This window comes from Emys orbicularis, chromosome 18 (assembly GCF_028017835.1).
Source record: "Emys orbicularis isolate rEmyOrb1 chromosome 18, rEmyOrb1.hap1, whole genome shotgun sequence".
Taxonomy (NCBI): domain Eukaryota; kingdom Metazoa; phylum Chordata; order Testudines; family Emydidae; genus Emys; species Emys orbicularis.
In genome coordinates, this window is record NC_088700.1 from 4826909 (window position 1) to 4843873 (window position 16965).

Consider the following 16965-nt stretch of genomic DNA (forward strand, 5'->3'; position numbering starts at 1 on the left):
TCTCTGTGATATCTATTTTAACAAGAGAGATTTGTTGTTGTTTTTTAATGAGTAGAATTCAAGATATGGAGCTTGATCAGTGATATCGTAACAGGGTATCTCGTTCCAAAACCACAGAGGATGCGGGGTTCCCATTACTGAACTGTAACCTTGTGACTGATACTGCAAGTGTGCCGGCTAGCTGATAAATCAAAGGATATGCATTGCCAAGTGGTTGTTCTTGGTATTCTGGTCTCAGATCCTCTGCCCAGACACCTATATTATTACAAGAGTTACGACAACAGTCCTTCGCTTTGCCAGCCTGGACCTACCTCCTCCCATTCAGTTATGCACACTTTATGCCACAGTGGAGGCTGTGCTGCTCCAAGCCTCACTCCCATGATTGCGATTGGCCCAAGTGGCTTGGCAGGTTTGAGCACGCACAAGTCAATGGGAGGAAGGCAGCAGCCACAAACTCTGGCAAATTACAGAACCTCATCATTAAGGGAGGGAGGGGCAGCCTGAAGAACGAGTACTGTTTCTATGTACCATTGGTTGGAGTCCATGCATTCAGGAATACCATGGTTGCTAGCAGATCTTCCTGATATTGTGGGCAGCACTCAGGGTTGAGTCGGCAATGACAGGTCCTTCAATTAGCCTCTTCTTTGCTATGCTCTTCTGTCTGTCTTGTCTCCAGGCTTCTTTTTTCCCTGGCTATAATATAATATCACATTTCCCATTTAAATGCACACAGATTTATGCTAATCCTTCATTTGTTCAGAGTACCCCAGTATAGGTTTCATTTTACATATGCAATTACATGAATCTGTTTTTGCTATCCAATGTGCCACTCTTCAGATTCTGCATTGCACCTGCAGATTCATGAGCTCTCTTTAGGCGATAACTTTTTATGCTCACTTGTGTGCTGAATGCTCAGGATGTTTGGCGCTTTTTTATTTATATTTTCAGGAGTCTTAATTTAATAAAATATGGAAATAAAATCCAACCAGCCTGAATCAATAACCTAGATTATCTTCTTGTGAGTATCGCTGAGCTAATGGGGTACGGTGAAATTGGTTTCCATAAAACAGAAGAGAATGGCCATTATCCCAACCTCTCATTTAAAACTGCCTGCTAGCACTGCTGCTGCTGTTTGGTATATGTGAGCCTCACTCATGTGGGAGACCCCTTTGACTCTTGTTCATTGAATGGGAGGCCGTGCATCTAGGCATTGTCTACACTACCCAGTTAGTGTGCTAACCCAGCATGCCTGTAACACAGCACGGGTAAAACCCTGGCTTCATTTAAGTCAAAGGCAAAACTCCCATTGATTTCACTGGGGACAGGATTTCACCCCACATTTCTAGTCACAATTGCTATCCATGGTGCTCAAGTTTCCCACTACCACTTGGATTGTCCCTGCTGTACACAAAGCTAGCCACTATGTCCCAACCCCTGCCCCCAGTCGCAGTAGAAAGCCGTGGGAGGTGTAGTTCCAAACAGTAGACATTATAAACCATAGACATTATAGACTTGCTGCAGGGAGCTGTGCTGAGCATAGTGGGACAGGTGCAATCATTCAGCGCCTACGCTGCTGGCAGAGGATGTTGTGTTCATGTCTTCCAATGGTAGCAACCCTGGGAGCCCAATGGGCCAAGTTAGACAACATGCTGGTTAAAAGCCCACAGTGAAGCCCCTCCTCCCACATAGCTCAGATTCCTGAGGCCTTTCATATGGCCCGTGTTTTGGGGGGTGGCTGCTGTTGTTTCAGCTATCTCTAAACAGAGGCTTATTTAATTGTTTCTTCCTTTAGCCTGACTGGAAGGCGGCTGCCACACCCACCTGCTTCAAAAAAGTTTCTTTCAGCTCCCAGCCAGCCTAACAATTGGGATAAGGGGTTTACCTCTCACACCTTACACAGACACTGCAACCTTTTAAAGGAAGCCTTTTTAAAAAAACTATTTATTTATTTAGGAAGTGTTCACAGGTTTACAAATCCTTGATATGTAAATATCAGAAACAAAACAACAGTGAGCTTTTGTTTAAAGAGACATTATACAGTAACAGTACATAAGAACGGCCCTACTGGGTCAGACCAAAGGTCCATCTAGCCCAGTATCCTGTCTTCTGCATCCGAAGAAGTGAGGTTTTTACCCACGAAAGCTTATGCCCAAATAAATCTGTTAGTCTTTAAGGTGCCACCAGACTCCTTGTTTTTGTAGATACAGACTAACACAGCTACCCCCTGATACTTGCCTTCTGACAGTGGCCAGTGCCAGGTGCCCCAGAGGGAATGAACAGAACAGTTGATCATCAAGTGATCCATCCCCTGTCGCTCATTCCCAGCTTCTGGCAAACAGACGCTAGGAACATCATCAGATCTCTCTGTTTAACAGGGTGTTCCCATATAACAGAGTGAGCATCATTACAACTCCCAGGCCTTGTCTACACTACCACTTTACAGCGCTGCAATGTTCTCGTTCAGGGGTGTGAAAAAACACCCCCCTGAGCGCTGCAAGTTTCAGCGCTGTAAAGTGGCAGTGTAGACAGTGCACCAGCGCTGGGAGCCGCGACTACACAGCCACATCAAAGCACTGCTGCGGCAGCACTCTAACGTTGCTAGTCAAGCCATACCCTAGTGACTTTATTAAGCTGAGAGTATGTCTACACTAGAAACGCTACAGCGGCACAGATGCACTGCTGCAGCTCCGCTCCTGCAGTATTGAAGGGTGCTTCGGTCACTGTAGTAAATCCACCTCTCCGAGAGGCAGTAGCTAAGTTGACAGAAAAGTTCTCCTGTCGACCTAGTGCTGTCTACACTTGGGCTTAGGTTGGCTTAACTATATCTCTCAGAGGCATGACTTTTTTTCACACCCCTGAGCAAAGTAGCTAGATCAACCTAAGTTTTAGGTGTAGAGCTCTCTGATTACATACATTTAACAGACCAAAAAGCCTGGTTTTGACGTCACAGATTATTTCCCCCTTTTCTGTTAATGTTTTTATACTTGCAAGGATGACTTGTTTCTGCAGTGCTGAGCTATGCTGATTAAAACAATAAATAACATGGCTTAGCAAAAACAACAAGCCAGACCTAGGGTAATGCTAGTGAAAATCTTTATTACAGGAAACACTTTCAGAGCCTACTAGCAAGCCTGGAAAGCCCTATGCACTTTACTCCCAGCTCAGTATATTTGATCTCCTCTAACTTTTTGTCACACCAGTTTTAGCAGTACCTCCGCCACCAGCTAGTGGGGTAGGAAGAGTACCATGGGCAGGTGAGGTCTTAAAGCTAGGTCCTCCAGTGTTCTGGCAGACAGCCTTATAAGATTTAAAAGGTTAATTCACTTACCACTAATTATGAGATGGGAGTTTGTTTGCAAAGCAGAGTCTTGCTGTGTATGTTTACTAAGAACACGGAAACAGACAGTGTTCCCTCACTTTCAGGATATTGAAAGCCAGTGGGTGTTGAGGTGAGGTTTGTACGATGAAGAGGGGATCTGGGACAGATGTGAAGTTGGGGATCAAAATCCGGTAGTTTTGATGTGTCTTTGAGACATTCGTTTAAAGGCTGCTACATCTAAAACATGCATGTTGGGGGGGAAAAAAACCAACAACTCTGGCTTCGTTCCTGGAGAGAGGTAAATAAAAATGAAGCATCTGGGGCTGGAATCAAAGTCTTTCATTGACTTCAATGGATTCTGGATCAGGACTTTAATATTTATTTAAATGTTGGGGTGGATTTTTTTTTTGCATAACAAGCCCAGAACCAATTCCAAAAGCCCGCCTGCCTTCCCACTGCAAAGCAAGATGCTCTGAAGAATGTAGGGGAGGGGAGACAGGACACCATCATAATGGGCTTAACATTTTAAGACTGCACATTTAACACAATAAATAAAATGCAAGCCCTGATTGTATTTCCAAAGCTTGAGACATTCGGTACTTCACGGTGAGGGTTTTTTGGTTGTTTTCCATCCAATAATTTACTTTACCCTCAGAACACAGAGAATCAGAAATAAGCATTGTTGTTAAGACAGAAAAATCTGTCAGTTTCACTTGATGTCTGCAAGCAGGGCTCACAGAATCGGGAAGGATGAAAAAGGAACATGAACTGGCATTACCAGCCAGCTCTTCACACATCTCAGGAATTCTCTTCAGCCTTGACATGCCGCCATGGGTTTCACTGTAAAGCCAGAAGACCCCATACATGCTCCACTTCTCCATTGCCCTAGGAGCTGATGCTTTCTAGTAGTTAGAGCAAACTTGGAAACAAGGAGCGGGCTGTGTTTCTGTTCCTGAGTAAGGCAGTGTCCGACCTTGATCAAAAAAACTGACTTTGTGCTTTAATTTAACACAGAAAATTGGTAACAAAGCAGGAACATTAACCATGTGCTGAACCTGAGCTGAGCTTTTCTGCATAAAATAAAGATGGATGAATTAGTTCACAGCTGGCTGAAGATTTTGACCCTGGATTCCTCTTGTATGTTCCACATCAGGTAGCTCCCTTCTTTGTTATTCAGGACAATAAGGTGATACACTAGAACCCTGGTTAGCCAAAAATACCTGGAAACACCCTCACATGTCTGTAAATGCTAATGTTTGATTAAATCCAAAGGAGCAGGTTAGATAAATAAGGTTCTATGGGTTGAAATTAGTTGGTATTACCTTCAGCTGCAGTGGGGTTTAGATGAAAATAGGGCAAACTCCTGGGCAGAATCTTGCAGTGAGTCTCTTGAGCTACCACATGAACCAAATCAAGAAGAGACATGTGGATCAGGCTGGGTAGCGCTGTCATTGGTTCATCACTGTCAGTCCCTCTCTCTCAGTGTCACATATCTGCTCGGCTGGTGGAGGTTCTGTTTGGTTAGATGGTTATACAGATTTGTGGTGTTCAGGGAGAAACAGAAGCCTAATGTGTTGAAGGTTCAGATTTGTAGTGTAGCCAGAAAATCTCTCCATTACAACTGCAAGCCTCTTTCATGCATGGCCAGTTCCTAAGTTGTGTACAAGAGGATTCAGGAATGAGAAATGTCATCTACTATTATGCATATTTTCATCATCTTCTATCATGCAATTTTTTTCCAAAGTATGCAGCCATTGTTTTGTTTGCATATGTAGGTCAACCACAAATCTTTGGTGGTCTAACATAAACATTGTGAGCATATGCTTATGTAAACTAATTTAAACCCAGCCTGGGAAGTATAATTACAACAGAGACATTTCCCAAAGAGAGACTGTGTTTACCAGACATGTTTTCTCCTGACTTTTTCATTTTTAAAACATTGTTTTCCTGTTGACCAGTAAAGGCACAATTATAAAAAAAACACAACCTCCCACCATGGTTACAGAAGGAACCGCTTACTATAGAGCAGAATGGATAGTTCCTATGGATAACTTATTTGATTAACTTTTCCTTGTGTCTGTTTGTGAATTGTCCATGAATGCACCATAGGTTTTCTCAAATTTATTCCTTATTCAAAATGATTTGCTGAATAATATCTGCAAATAATTCTTGTTCTGCAGTTTGCAGGAGACCAGTTTGGTGTTGGTGCTGATACAAAAGTTGTGACTTTTTTTTTGTAAATCACAAGTCTCATGATATTTGATGTTGATCCTAAATACCTGGATTCTGGAGACCTGTGATTACATGAGAATCTCAGCTTTCATTTTTTAAAAGAAGTAAGTTGCTAGTCTTCATGGCTACAGGAAAAAGCATGAAACTGTGACCCAAGTTCACTGTAAAGACTTAGAAACCAGAGGGAAAATAAAAAGATCCCCAAATTTATTATTCACAAAATTCCCATGAATTTTAAGGTAATCTCCTGATATTCTTTGAAGGCTGACTCATGAGTTTTGCATGTTTGGAGCTTGCAATGCTGTTGATATTCCTAATGTGTTGTTTTGATTGGACACGTCATATGGTACACATCAGTTTCCTGACTGCGCAATCATAACTTGTAGAATCAGGTTCTCAGATGTTTACGAATCAAAAATAGTCATTTAGCATTAGTCAGTGAAATGTTTGTGCTTATATAGTACTATTAAGGCTTCTACCTTTAGTGGGCTGCAGCCATTCAATGACAATATGATCACACAGGAGTAGACCTGATATCTATCCAGTACTGAGCAGTTGTTACATACAAACCTTTTGGGAAGGCACGTACACGCATGTAATATACCATGCTACACATGACCCAATAAAGTATGAATCAGCACAGGGATGAGCAAGGCTTTTGGCTAGGAGATAGATAGAGTACAGTACAATCTGAACTCGCAGCCTGGCTGCTACCTCCCTGCGGGGTGAGACTGCCATCTGTGTGATTTGAGAGCCCTGTCTTACAGTAATACAGTTACAAAGGCCATTAAAGTAGGACTCAAATCCAGGTCTCTTACTGGCCAGATTACTCCATTATCAGGTACAGTACTGGCACTGGATAATGTATTGGCTAATGTGTATGAGAGCACCACTGTGCCCTCAGATGACAGAATGTCAGACCTCATCTGATTTGTGGTATCGTGGTGGCCCCCTGTATTGTCAGGCCTACCAAAGCTGACATGGCTACTGCTAGATGTAAGAGTTTCTTCAGGTAAAAACACTTCATAAATATTTTTCCTGGCATAATTCTACATATGAACTAATGGGTCTATAGCTCCGACAGGGAATATGTGTCTGAGCTTTATTACACAAGGATTGCTTGAGCAAATATCTCTGGATGAGGGGCTCTCTAGGATATAAATCTGTGTTTAGCAGCACACAGTAACTTTCAATTTCCCTTGACCTTACAAGAGAGAGAGAATTTAAAAATTCATGCTTGTTTGTTCCCTGCCACTAGATCTAACCTGCAATATACAGCATGATACATGCTCCTTCTGCTGTGCCATTGCTACCTCATTACTACTCAACCTATCCTTTACTCCCTTACCTTGCAGTACAGGAATACTACATACAGTCTGACTTCACGCCATACAGTACATACCATCCCCATTTATCTCAACAGGAAATGAAGGTTTTATGCATGTAGCATAAAGCAAACCAGTTATCTGGTGAATGACTAGGTAAAAGTAGGTAGTGAATTATTAACCTTTTAGAAATATGGCTCTATCAAAATTTTATATAAAAATACTCCTATGCAGTCATTTTGTTTGGCATCTTCGGGACATTTCCAGTGCTCAAAAAGCTAGTCAATGTTCTGGCCCATGTCAGCTAAATCCATGGTTTTCCTTCAGCATTTCTGACATCTGTGATGAAAAAGCTCTAACATACATTACAAAGCATTGTCCCAGGGGGCTAGATGGCTCAGGAGGCTGATAATAGGATAAGGAGCCTTTCACTTTTAGGTCACCAGTCTAAATCCCACCCTAGCTGGCAGTCACCAGCAGTTGCTACCATCTGGTAGCTGTTTGGTGATCCGTGTGACATGAGTTGGTGAATCATAAATGTGGTGTGGGAGGTGTTGGTGAACAGCTGTCATCACTAAAACCACCATTAGAATTGGCACCCTTTTAGGCAGTCTCAACAGAGACGCCAAAGACAGAATGAACGATGAGAAAAGAGACTCCTCTTTTCCTCCCAGAGGTGGTCCCTTCAGAAAAGGGCTTAGATGTACGCTGGTTAGTGTGGGCCATTACCATGGTCTGTGCTGTATCTGATGGATAGAAAACTTCAGCCTCTGGGTCTGTGAAATCAGCAGTTCTATATTCACACACTACAAAGATTCTTCCTGATATGAAGAGCCCATCACTAATCTTAAAAGGACACATGCATAAGGAACAACATCTGGAGAGTGTACCTGCCTGAGGCACAATTTCCTCCTGGTATAGCTCTGCATAGAGTCCTCCTCAGGGCTTTAGCATAAAAGTCATGCTCTCAGGGAATCTCCAGAGTTTTTCATTAAGAATCTGTACAGCTATCAAGCAGCCAAGGCACTACATTTAATAGCCACCTGGCGATGACTGACACTTTCTTGGGTAGAGTCATTCCCTAATTAATCTCTTAGTGCCCTGCAGGGAGTAGATGTCAGAAGGATAGATACTGCAATTGGATTTTAAAAAGATGTGGCTAATTTTATGATCTCAGGTGAGGCTATGCAGGCTGCTGTAATAAGATGTCATCAGGCTGATTAAATTTCATGCTTTGTGATGTGCGCTGAGTCGCTGTCCACCTGTGGGAAAGGGTCACCCCTGTTCCTACTTCAGCAGAATCATACAATTAGCCAGGTACATTGTTTTCTATTCTCCCCTTTTCTGTGAAACAGGAGGTGGTGATGGCGGATGAAGATGGGATACCAGTCTTTAGACACAGACTTGTTCCTAAAATCTGACATACTCTGGTAACTCCTGGAATCCTATCTTCTGTACTTAGAATTCCACAGGTAGCATTTTAATTTTCCTGACATTTCCTTTCTACTTCCCATCATTGTCTAGATGTCCCTTTAAAAATATATATATATTTTTTTTTTATTAAAGTGATTCCTCCTCACCTCCCATTCAGCCCTGTCCCCTTTGCCACATAAATAACATGATTCCAGTGACTGATAGCATGGTCTGAGCTACCATCTTGTCCTGAATTCTAATTAGTTCTAGAGCTCCTTCTTTCTCACACAGAATATTTTAATTTTTTGTAACAGAATACTGTGGTGCACTTTCTGGCGTAACAAATAAATTTCACAGCAGATTGCAGTGCCACCTACAGGCTAAGTGAAAACATGTCATCCAGGATTTTTTGTTTTCTATTTAACTTTACTAATCCCAAAACGAAGACATACTTCTGTTATTTTAAAAACTATTCTTCGGGCAGGTCTACACTTACTTCCTGGTCCGGCCGTAAGCAATCGATCTTCTGGGATCGATTTATCGCGTCTTGTCTAGACGCGATAAATCGATCCCGGATCGATCCCGGAAGTGCTCGCCGTCGACGCCGGTACTCCAGCTCGGCGAGAGGAGTACGCGGCATCGACGGGGGAGCCTGCCTGCCGCGTCTGGACCCGCGGTAAGTTCGAACTAAGGTACTTCGAATTCAGCTACGTTATTAACGTAGCTGAATTTGTGTACCTTAGTTCGAAGTGGGGGGTTAGTGTGGACCAGGCCTTCAGGTTCCCCCAGGAGTTTTCAGATTAATTGTCTTTCCTGAATTAATATTTTGATAGATTTGATTTAATTGTGCATAAAACAAAGTATTATATTTGCTTATTTTATAGATCTATAAGAGCAATTGTTTTCACTGAAAAATGCCTCTATTATTTATTCTCATGCTACCCATCTGATCCATTAAAATAACGTGGGCAGTTCTTTTGTTTGGGGAGTTCAATGTCTTGAATCTCATCTATAAACTTACTGGCAATCAGTGCAGATCCCAGAGCACTGGTGTAATGAAACTCACTTTACTAAGAGTATTGCTGCGTTCTGTAGTAGCTTCAGTTTCCGAGTGGTCTCAGTATGCAAAGCATTCCAATCCTCTAGTCTCAAAGTGACAAAGGGCCGGATTGGCCAGCTCTGTATCAGCTAAATTAGGTACGTCGGATTAGTAGCTTCATTAAAAATTTTCTTACAAACTAGATTCACACTTTGAAATTGGACCTCCTTAAGTTCTGTCCTTGTTTATATCAATCTTACAGTAAATGATTTAGGTATTTTCTGATGAAAGACGTCAGTTTGGCAAAGCTGGAAATGGTTGTTCTCTAATGGCAGAACAGATACAGCCAAGCCATGAGCCTGTAAATTTCCCCACATTGCTTTGCCAAAGGGTCTTACCTCTGCCAGCAAGTTCATTCTCTGAAGCCCGTTCAGTGCATCGTCCCTCTGTTGATCCTGCGAACAAGGGGGCCAATTAATGATGGTGATTTTGGGGATGATTTTAGGTCCTGAGCTAGACTATATCCAACCCATTTTACGTTGGACTGTGAACAGCCTTTATTTTATTAATTATTACTTATTATTATTATTACTATTATTTTATTTATTTATTATGCTACCAAGCCATCCATCAAGAAAGCCAAATCCAGCAATTCCTTTTCAGCAACAATTAATATGTACGTTACTAAGAAAGACTAGGCTGATTTTGGAGTGTGTGTATTTTGAAGGAGATATAAAGGGTTTAGGAACACAAGTGCCCTCCAAGATCAAGATTCCTGAACGGACAGTTATGTTTTAGTACAGGGTTAATGTAGGAGACTGTCATTCTGCAAACACAGGGATGGCTGCTCTCTGATTTTGCACCTTCTTGAATTATTATTTTTAGGCAAGCAAAGGACATGTCTGACTCCAAGGAGATGTTGTTATTCCAGTGCACAGATCTAATCTCAGCACAAGTCATTTCAGAGAAAGGGAAAGGAAATCTACCATGAAGATGAAGAGCCTCAGTCACTGCTGCAGAACATTGTACTGGCTTTGGTTAATGGAACTGTGCCTGTGATGAATCTCGTCAAGCCCAAACTAGAGTGGCTAATAAGAAATCACACCACTTTACTCTTCCCATCTACCTCTCCTATTCTACATGGCCCAGCTGTAAAAGCCAGACTGGGCAGGAGGGTTGGGAAAGGGGGAGGTCAGACTATGCGTCTGCTGGGCTGTATTAAATTTTTAAAACGTATCCTGAAACTAAAGACAGAGATTTGATAATCCTTGTCTAAGGGTGAATTTTCCTTGGCTGGCCTGGGATTTTTGTGGAGAGGTCATCCCTCCCGTCACTGAAAATGTTCACTGCAAAGGAGAGAGACAAAGATCCCTACACAGTGTAACTTCCACAACATTTGCTGTGGGGAGGATGCATATGCTCCCTGCTAATCGTAAAGGGATTAATTTGCAGGCCTCAGTCCCTATACACCATGCCAAACATTGCCCCCAGTAAGTCCTCCCATGAAAGCCTTCTGTGACACTGCATCCCATATTCTTCAGTCATATTATTATAATATGATTATGACATAGTTATGATGTATTTTATGCAAGATAAGTCATGTGACATGTCACTGAAAATGTTCTGATTTGCTGAGTATGATTATCCTATTTGTATGCATGTATTATTTTTGTATCTGAAGTTACGAATATTGACTATGTCTCTGTATTTCAAATGTAGTTACACCTGGGGAACGCTCACTAGACAAAATACTTTCATTCTAGTCTAGACAGTGGATGGGGAATGGGCCATTAGGAAAACAATAGGCCTTAGGAGAAGCTTATCTCCCACCTGGGAAGCCTTCCTGAGAACATTACAGACAGCCTCCAGTAATGGCTGCTATGACTCTGCAAGGACATGTGATGAGACCACATGTCTCTAGACTCCATCCTGGGATGTCAGTGTTTTTCCACAGACGGGGCTGGGAACCAAGCTTGGAAACAAAGGGCTCCCGCCATATGCAAAAGCTATATAAGGTGGGGAGTGACAGCATGTGGTGTTCTTCGCTCCCCACACCAGAAGACTCCTGGAAACACCAGAGGAACAAAGACTGAACTGGGGGAAGTGCTGGACTCAGGCTAAAGGGATTTTTAGCCTGTGAATGGAACACCTGGGGATTCCAAGCTGTGAGGAAGTGCAGCTTGCCCCTTAAGATGCTACAGTTCATGTGTCTGTAGTACATTATGTCTCCCACTATTATTGTGGTTCAATCAATTAGCCCTTCTTCCCCTGTCCCCCCAAACTAATTCCCTACTGGAGGGATTCCTTAGTGTTTGGCACCCAGGACAAGGGGTGCTGCAGTCCTTTTCTTTTTTTCCCACTTCCAAGATGGCTCCCTTGATAGCTTCAGGTCTATTGGCTCAGAGCTTGCCTCCTACTTCCAAAATGGCCTCCTTCCTAGCGTCAGTCCTACTGGTGAATAGCTTTCTGCCCATTGCAAAGATGGTAGCCTGAGCCACAGTCACGTGGCCATAGCCAAGGGATACGCCCCGCCCCTCGCATCTGTGATTTCCCCAGGGGAGGGAGGCGGGCTAGGAGGCGAGATTGCTTATGACGGTGATTGGTCCTTTGCGGTACCTGTCTCGGCCGTTGCCAACCTTCTGAGCGATCATGGCAACCGGCGCCGCCCGGAGGGACGCGGCAATGACAGCGGCTGGAGGGGCCCGGGGGAGCTCTGCCGCCTGGTAATGGAGTCGGCCGGGACCGAGCCCGAGAGCTGCCCCCCGGCCCAGGAGCCGCCAGGGTCCCCGGCCCTCCCCGCCGAGGAGCCGGAGCAGAGCGAGGCCGCCCCGGAGCCCCAGCAGGCGGCTGAAGAGGTCCCCCCGCCGGCCCCGGTTGTTCAGGGCAGGAGGCCCAGCGGCCCGGGCTCGAAGGGACAGGCCAAGCGGTGCGGTGCGGGGAAGGGGGGCCGGGGCAAGCGGGGCTCGACACGCCGTGCCGGGGAGGAGGGAGGCCGGCCCGCCCGGCGGGCCCATGTCACCGTGGACAGCTCCAAGGCCAAGACCTCGCTGGAGGCGCTGAAGATCAGCTTGCGGCAGCTCCGCTGGAGAGAGGTGAGGGACCCGCTCCCACTTCCCAGGCCTCCCGCAGCGCCGCCTCCCCGCAGACCCTGCCTGCCTGCCTGGCCCTTCGCGGCGCACAACTCCCCGGCCCGGGCACCCCAGCGGCTCTTCCTCCCCGCGCCCCGGATCTCCCGTCGGGCTGCTCCGAGCCTTCCCCGAGCTCTGTGCTCCCCCATAGCCGTGCGTGGGCCCCTCAGAGCCCCCGGGACTCCTCTCTGCCCCAGCCACTTTCCTTCTGCCCGCTCCAGCATTCCTCTGTCAGCCCCCGGATCTATTCTCTGCTAACCCAATAGTGCTCTGTAAACCCGGCTCCAGTAGCTGCCTCTCCCACCCCATTCCCCCCCCAGTAGTTCTGTCATCCAGTCCAGGGATGGCGCTTGTGCAAAAACGGGCTCAGTAGCAAAGGTTACCATCCATTTGGACTTTTCTGGCTGCTGTCCTGACGTTTCTTGTATTGTACAATTAGATGTCAGACCATGTGGCTGGCTTTTAAAAGGACTTGGTAATTTTGTGACTATTAATACCATCTGTAATTATGCATGCTAAAATAGGGTAATTGGATTTCATGCCTCATGGGTTAAATTGATCATTGTAAGGGGCAAGAAGGAAACTTACCACTTGTATACAATTGCCTGGTGCATTTTGTTTCCCTCCCCAAAGAAATGTTAAATATAGGTCACCGCCTATAGAAAATGAGGCCTTGATGGACCAGGGATCTCATCTGATATGGCAAATCCGCTGTTATGTTGTAAAAGTAGATTCAGATATAGGTGAGCTTGAAATCACAATAAAGAACATTTTGTACTAATAACAAAATGACAATGTTAAACAGTTTAACAAAATAACTGTCTTTGGTTTTTCAAAATGACTAAATCTGGAAAGGATAGGAACTTCCTTGAAAGGCTTGTATGGGGGACAGAATAAAGATAATATTTAAACCTTCACATGATAAACACTGAAATATTTCAGAAATATTCCCCAATTGCAAAATGTTAAACAGTTCTCAGACGCTAAAGACTTCTCATCTGCAGTGGCTGCATGGCTCCATGGAGCTGTGCTGATAGGTCTCTTGTAGCTGGCCACTTCCCCAAGGATCTCTCTAGTGGGGTTGGGAGCACAGAGATGTAATAAGGCCTGGGAATGCATTCCCTTTTCACCTGGAGCCCTACAGAGTTTGAGGGGGGAGGGAATGTTACATGGCACATCTTCCCCACTTCATTGCTGCCTTTGACATGCCAGCTTTTCCCTGATCCCCTCCTCCCCTTCATCCCACAGATGATCCCATAGCTCCATGGAGGTCACTGCCCCCTCTTCCACGTGGGAAGGAGAGAACTTTGCATGGAGGAGGCCCTCCCTGTATAGATCTGAGGGTTGCAATCCAGTCCATACTACACCTAACAGAACTGGACATTTGTAACCCCAAAAAACTATTTTCTGGAGGATTGGTGCAGAGTAAATCTGCCTCTCCTGTTCCTTTATAATATTCAGAATGTCGTAGGTGCCCTACAACACATTCCCTGCCATGAAGAACTTGGATATTACTTACTCTAATAACATGTGCATATAACATTAGAATCAGTTGTTTTATCCAGTCTAACTTTTGCCTTGTGCTCGTGTATTGTATTGTTAGACAGTTGTAGGTAGCATCAATTATCAAGTAATGACATTGCATGGTGGCCTATTAGGTAGAATAGGACTGAACACGTCTGATAACTTTACTTTTCCTCAGTTTCTTGTGTGAGTTACTTATAAATTGAAAACTGAGAAGTATTTCTTCATTAACTCTTATTCTGTACATTTCTTTAAGGTAACACTGCATTGCATAGTTTTGTTACGACTGCCAACAATTTCAGTGACTGCTTTTATATTTAGTAACACTGCATTATAATCATTGTTGTAGTTGTATTCTAACTAGTACGTGTGATAACACTAATTAGAAAAACTTTTCAGTATTTGCAGATTCAGAATCTGATTTTTGCAATGGGAAGTAGATGATGAAATAATGCACTCATCTTAAAGTATAAATAGAATCCTGTAGAGTTCATGTTAAACCACATGGACTTTCTGACACTGCAGTGATCAGGTCTGTAGGTGAAATCGTAGCACTCTTAAATCAGTGGGAGTTTTGGATTGACTGTCTGCGGAGCCAGGATTTCAGCCCATATATTATACGTACAGTGATAGATTATAAACACTAATTAACTGATCCAGCATGTGAAGTTGATTGGGGGAAAAAGAAAACTGTCTAATCCAGGGATCGGCAACCTTTGGCATGCGTCTCACCAGGGTAAGCCAGGTTTGTTTACCTGCCACGTCCGCAGGTTCGGCCGATCGCGGCTCCCACTCGCCGCGGTTCTCCGCTCCAGGCCAATGGGGGCTGCGGGAAGTGGCACGGGCCGAGGGATGTGCTGGCCGCGGCTTTGGGCAGCCCCCATTGGCCTGGAGTGGTGAACCGTGGCCAGTGGGAGCCGCGATCGGCCGAACCTGCGGACGCGGCAAGTAAACAAACCTGCCCGGCCAGCCAGGGTGCTTACCCTGGCGAGCTGCGTGCCAAAGGTTGCCGATTCCTGGTCTAGTCAGTGGGTGCTGGAAACTCCTTTTATCATTATTAGGTTTGACTCATGGCACTGGACAACAGAGTTTGTAAACCAAGATGAATTTCATACAGTATTTTTAAATACATCCCTGCTCCTGTTTCCTATTATTTGATATATGTATACTTAAAACATTATGGAAACAGAATATGTTGTATTTCAGCCTTTTATTTTTTAAATCTTGTTGCAGAAAGTCAATCTTCCCTTGCATAAAAGCTCAAATCTTCTTCTTATGTGCACACTACAAAATAGGAACAAAAATCAATGGTGTGAAATTATAAGCTGATAGATTTGATCCTTGTTACACTGATACGTAGGTGCACCTGTTGAGTGTCCACTTGCAGCTTCTCTCCAGTCTTTTTGTAGGAAAAGTGCAGAACAGGGGTGTTCTACCATTTAATTTGTCTGCTGTAGGGTTAAAGTTTAGACAAGACTCATCCACATATTACTGTAATGAGTGCTTTTGAAAGTCTGATAAATATTAAAATTAACTGATAAACTTGGCTGAGTATAAATGTAATCCACAGGACTAAATTTATGTCCCTTATGTTTGAGCTGTTTTGAGCATCTGATTCCCCAGATTGCTCAGTATTATGTATTCTGTCCCAGAAATGGAACTATGCACACCCTATTGTTCTCCTCTTGAACATGTACATTGTATTATCAGCATTCTCCTTCCAGCTCTTTATCCCACAGTAGCAATCACTTTGGCTTTGCTTAATCTTTATTGATGGAGACAATAAACAAATATCCTTTCTCCTCCACCCATTAATTCAGTCAATATTTTTCATTTAGTCTGCCTTGCTTCTCCCTCTGACCTCTTTTCCATTCTTCTTAATAATGGCTTTTCAGCCAAAATAGTGACTCTTAAGGCATTTGGCTATACCACTTACAGTCAGTCATAATTCATTCTGCCCAAACAAGACCTCATAATAAATGTGTATAGTTTTGCAACCCACTATAGTAAAGAGGGTTAGATACCTTCAAGTGTCTTTTCTCTAGTTCATCAGAGATGATCTGTGCCTGTTTTGAATGGTATACTTATAAAATTTTGCTTTCTCTCTCAGATTCTGTTACCTCTGCACGACTGACTGAAATTTGTGAGCCTAAAGCTCAGGTAGAAAGACAAGGGATGTTAAATATTTAGTAGATTAGCTGGAGGTCTTTGTGATCTTAAGTTTCTGTAGTAGGAACTTTATCACAATAAAAGGATCAGTCCTCCCTCAAAGTGATAGAAACATGATAAGAAATGAAGTGTATGCCCCAAAAATGTGAACAAATTTTAATGTGTGACAAACACAAAATTTCAGGTAGAAGAGGGGGTTGAATGAGGAATAGTGGTGACAGTTTAGGCTTTGTCGGTATAAATTATGTCACTCAGGGGTGTGAATAAGCCACTCCCTGAGTGATGTAAGTTACACCAACCTAAGCACCGGTGTGGATAGCGCTATGCAGGCGGGAGAGCTTCTCCCACCCACATAGCTACCGCCGCTTGCAGGGGCTGGAGTAATTAAGTTCATGGGAAAGCTCTCTCTTAGAGCATCTGCACTAGCAGCGCTACAGCGACGCAGTGTAGTGTAGCCGTAGCCTTAGAATGTCAACTATTGTGTGATTAAGTGGAGTGGTCATTATCTGAGAACGATCAGGGACAGCATTTCATTAAAATATGTGTAATCCCCAAGTTAAAGGCTGGATTGGAATAGATTTTGATTAACACACCCATCCCCACCCTTATCCAGGTCATACATACAAAGTTTGCCATTTTAAAACAAGCCCTAGTTTTTTCATTTATCTGAACACCAAAAATTTTAATATTCAGTTATTGGCAGGGATCCTAGAAATCCATTTGTCACAGAAGGACGTGGAAAATGCAGAATTTGTGTTTTTACAGAGAATCTTTAGTTTTTACATTTTGTGAAAAAATAAAAACATCTACAGTGGA

The 16965-nt window shown here is 43.7% G+C and overlaps 1 protein-coding gene across 2 annotated transcripts in view; it reads left to right on the plus strand.

Moving 5' to 3' along the window:
* The first annotated feature begins 12054 nt into the window (after positions 1 to 12054).
* TTLL11 (tubulin tyrosine ligase like 11) overlaps positions 12055 to 16965 on the plus strand; it is a 111114-nt gene continuing 106203 nt past the window's right edge. For both annotated transcript variants that reach the window (XM_065418926.1, XM_065418927.1), the window contains exon 1: positions 12055 to 12420. In XM_065418926.1, coding sequence (XP_065274998.1) covers positions 12055 to 12420 — 366 coding nt within the window. The remainder of the gene's footprint in view (positions 12421 to 16965) is intronic.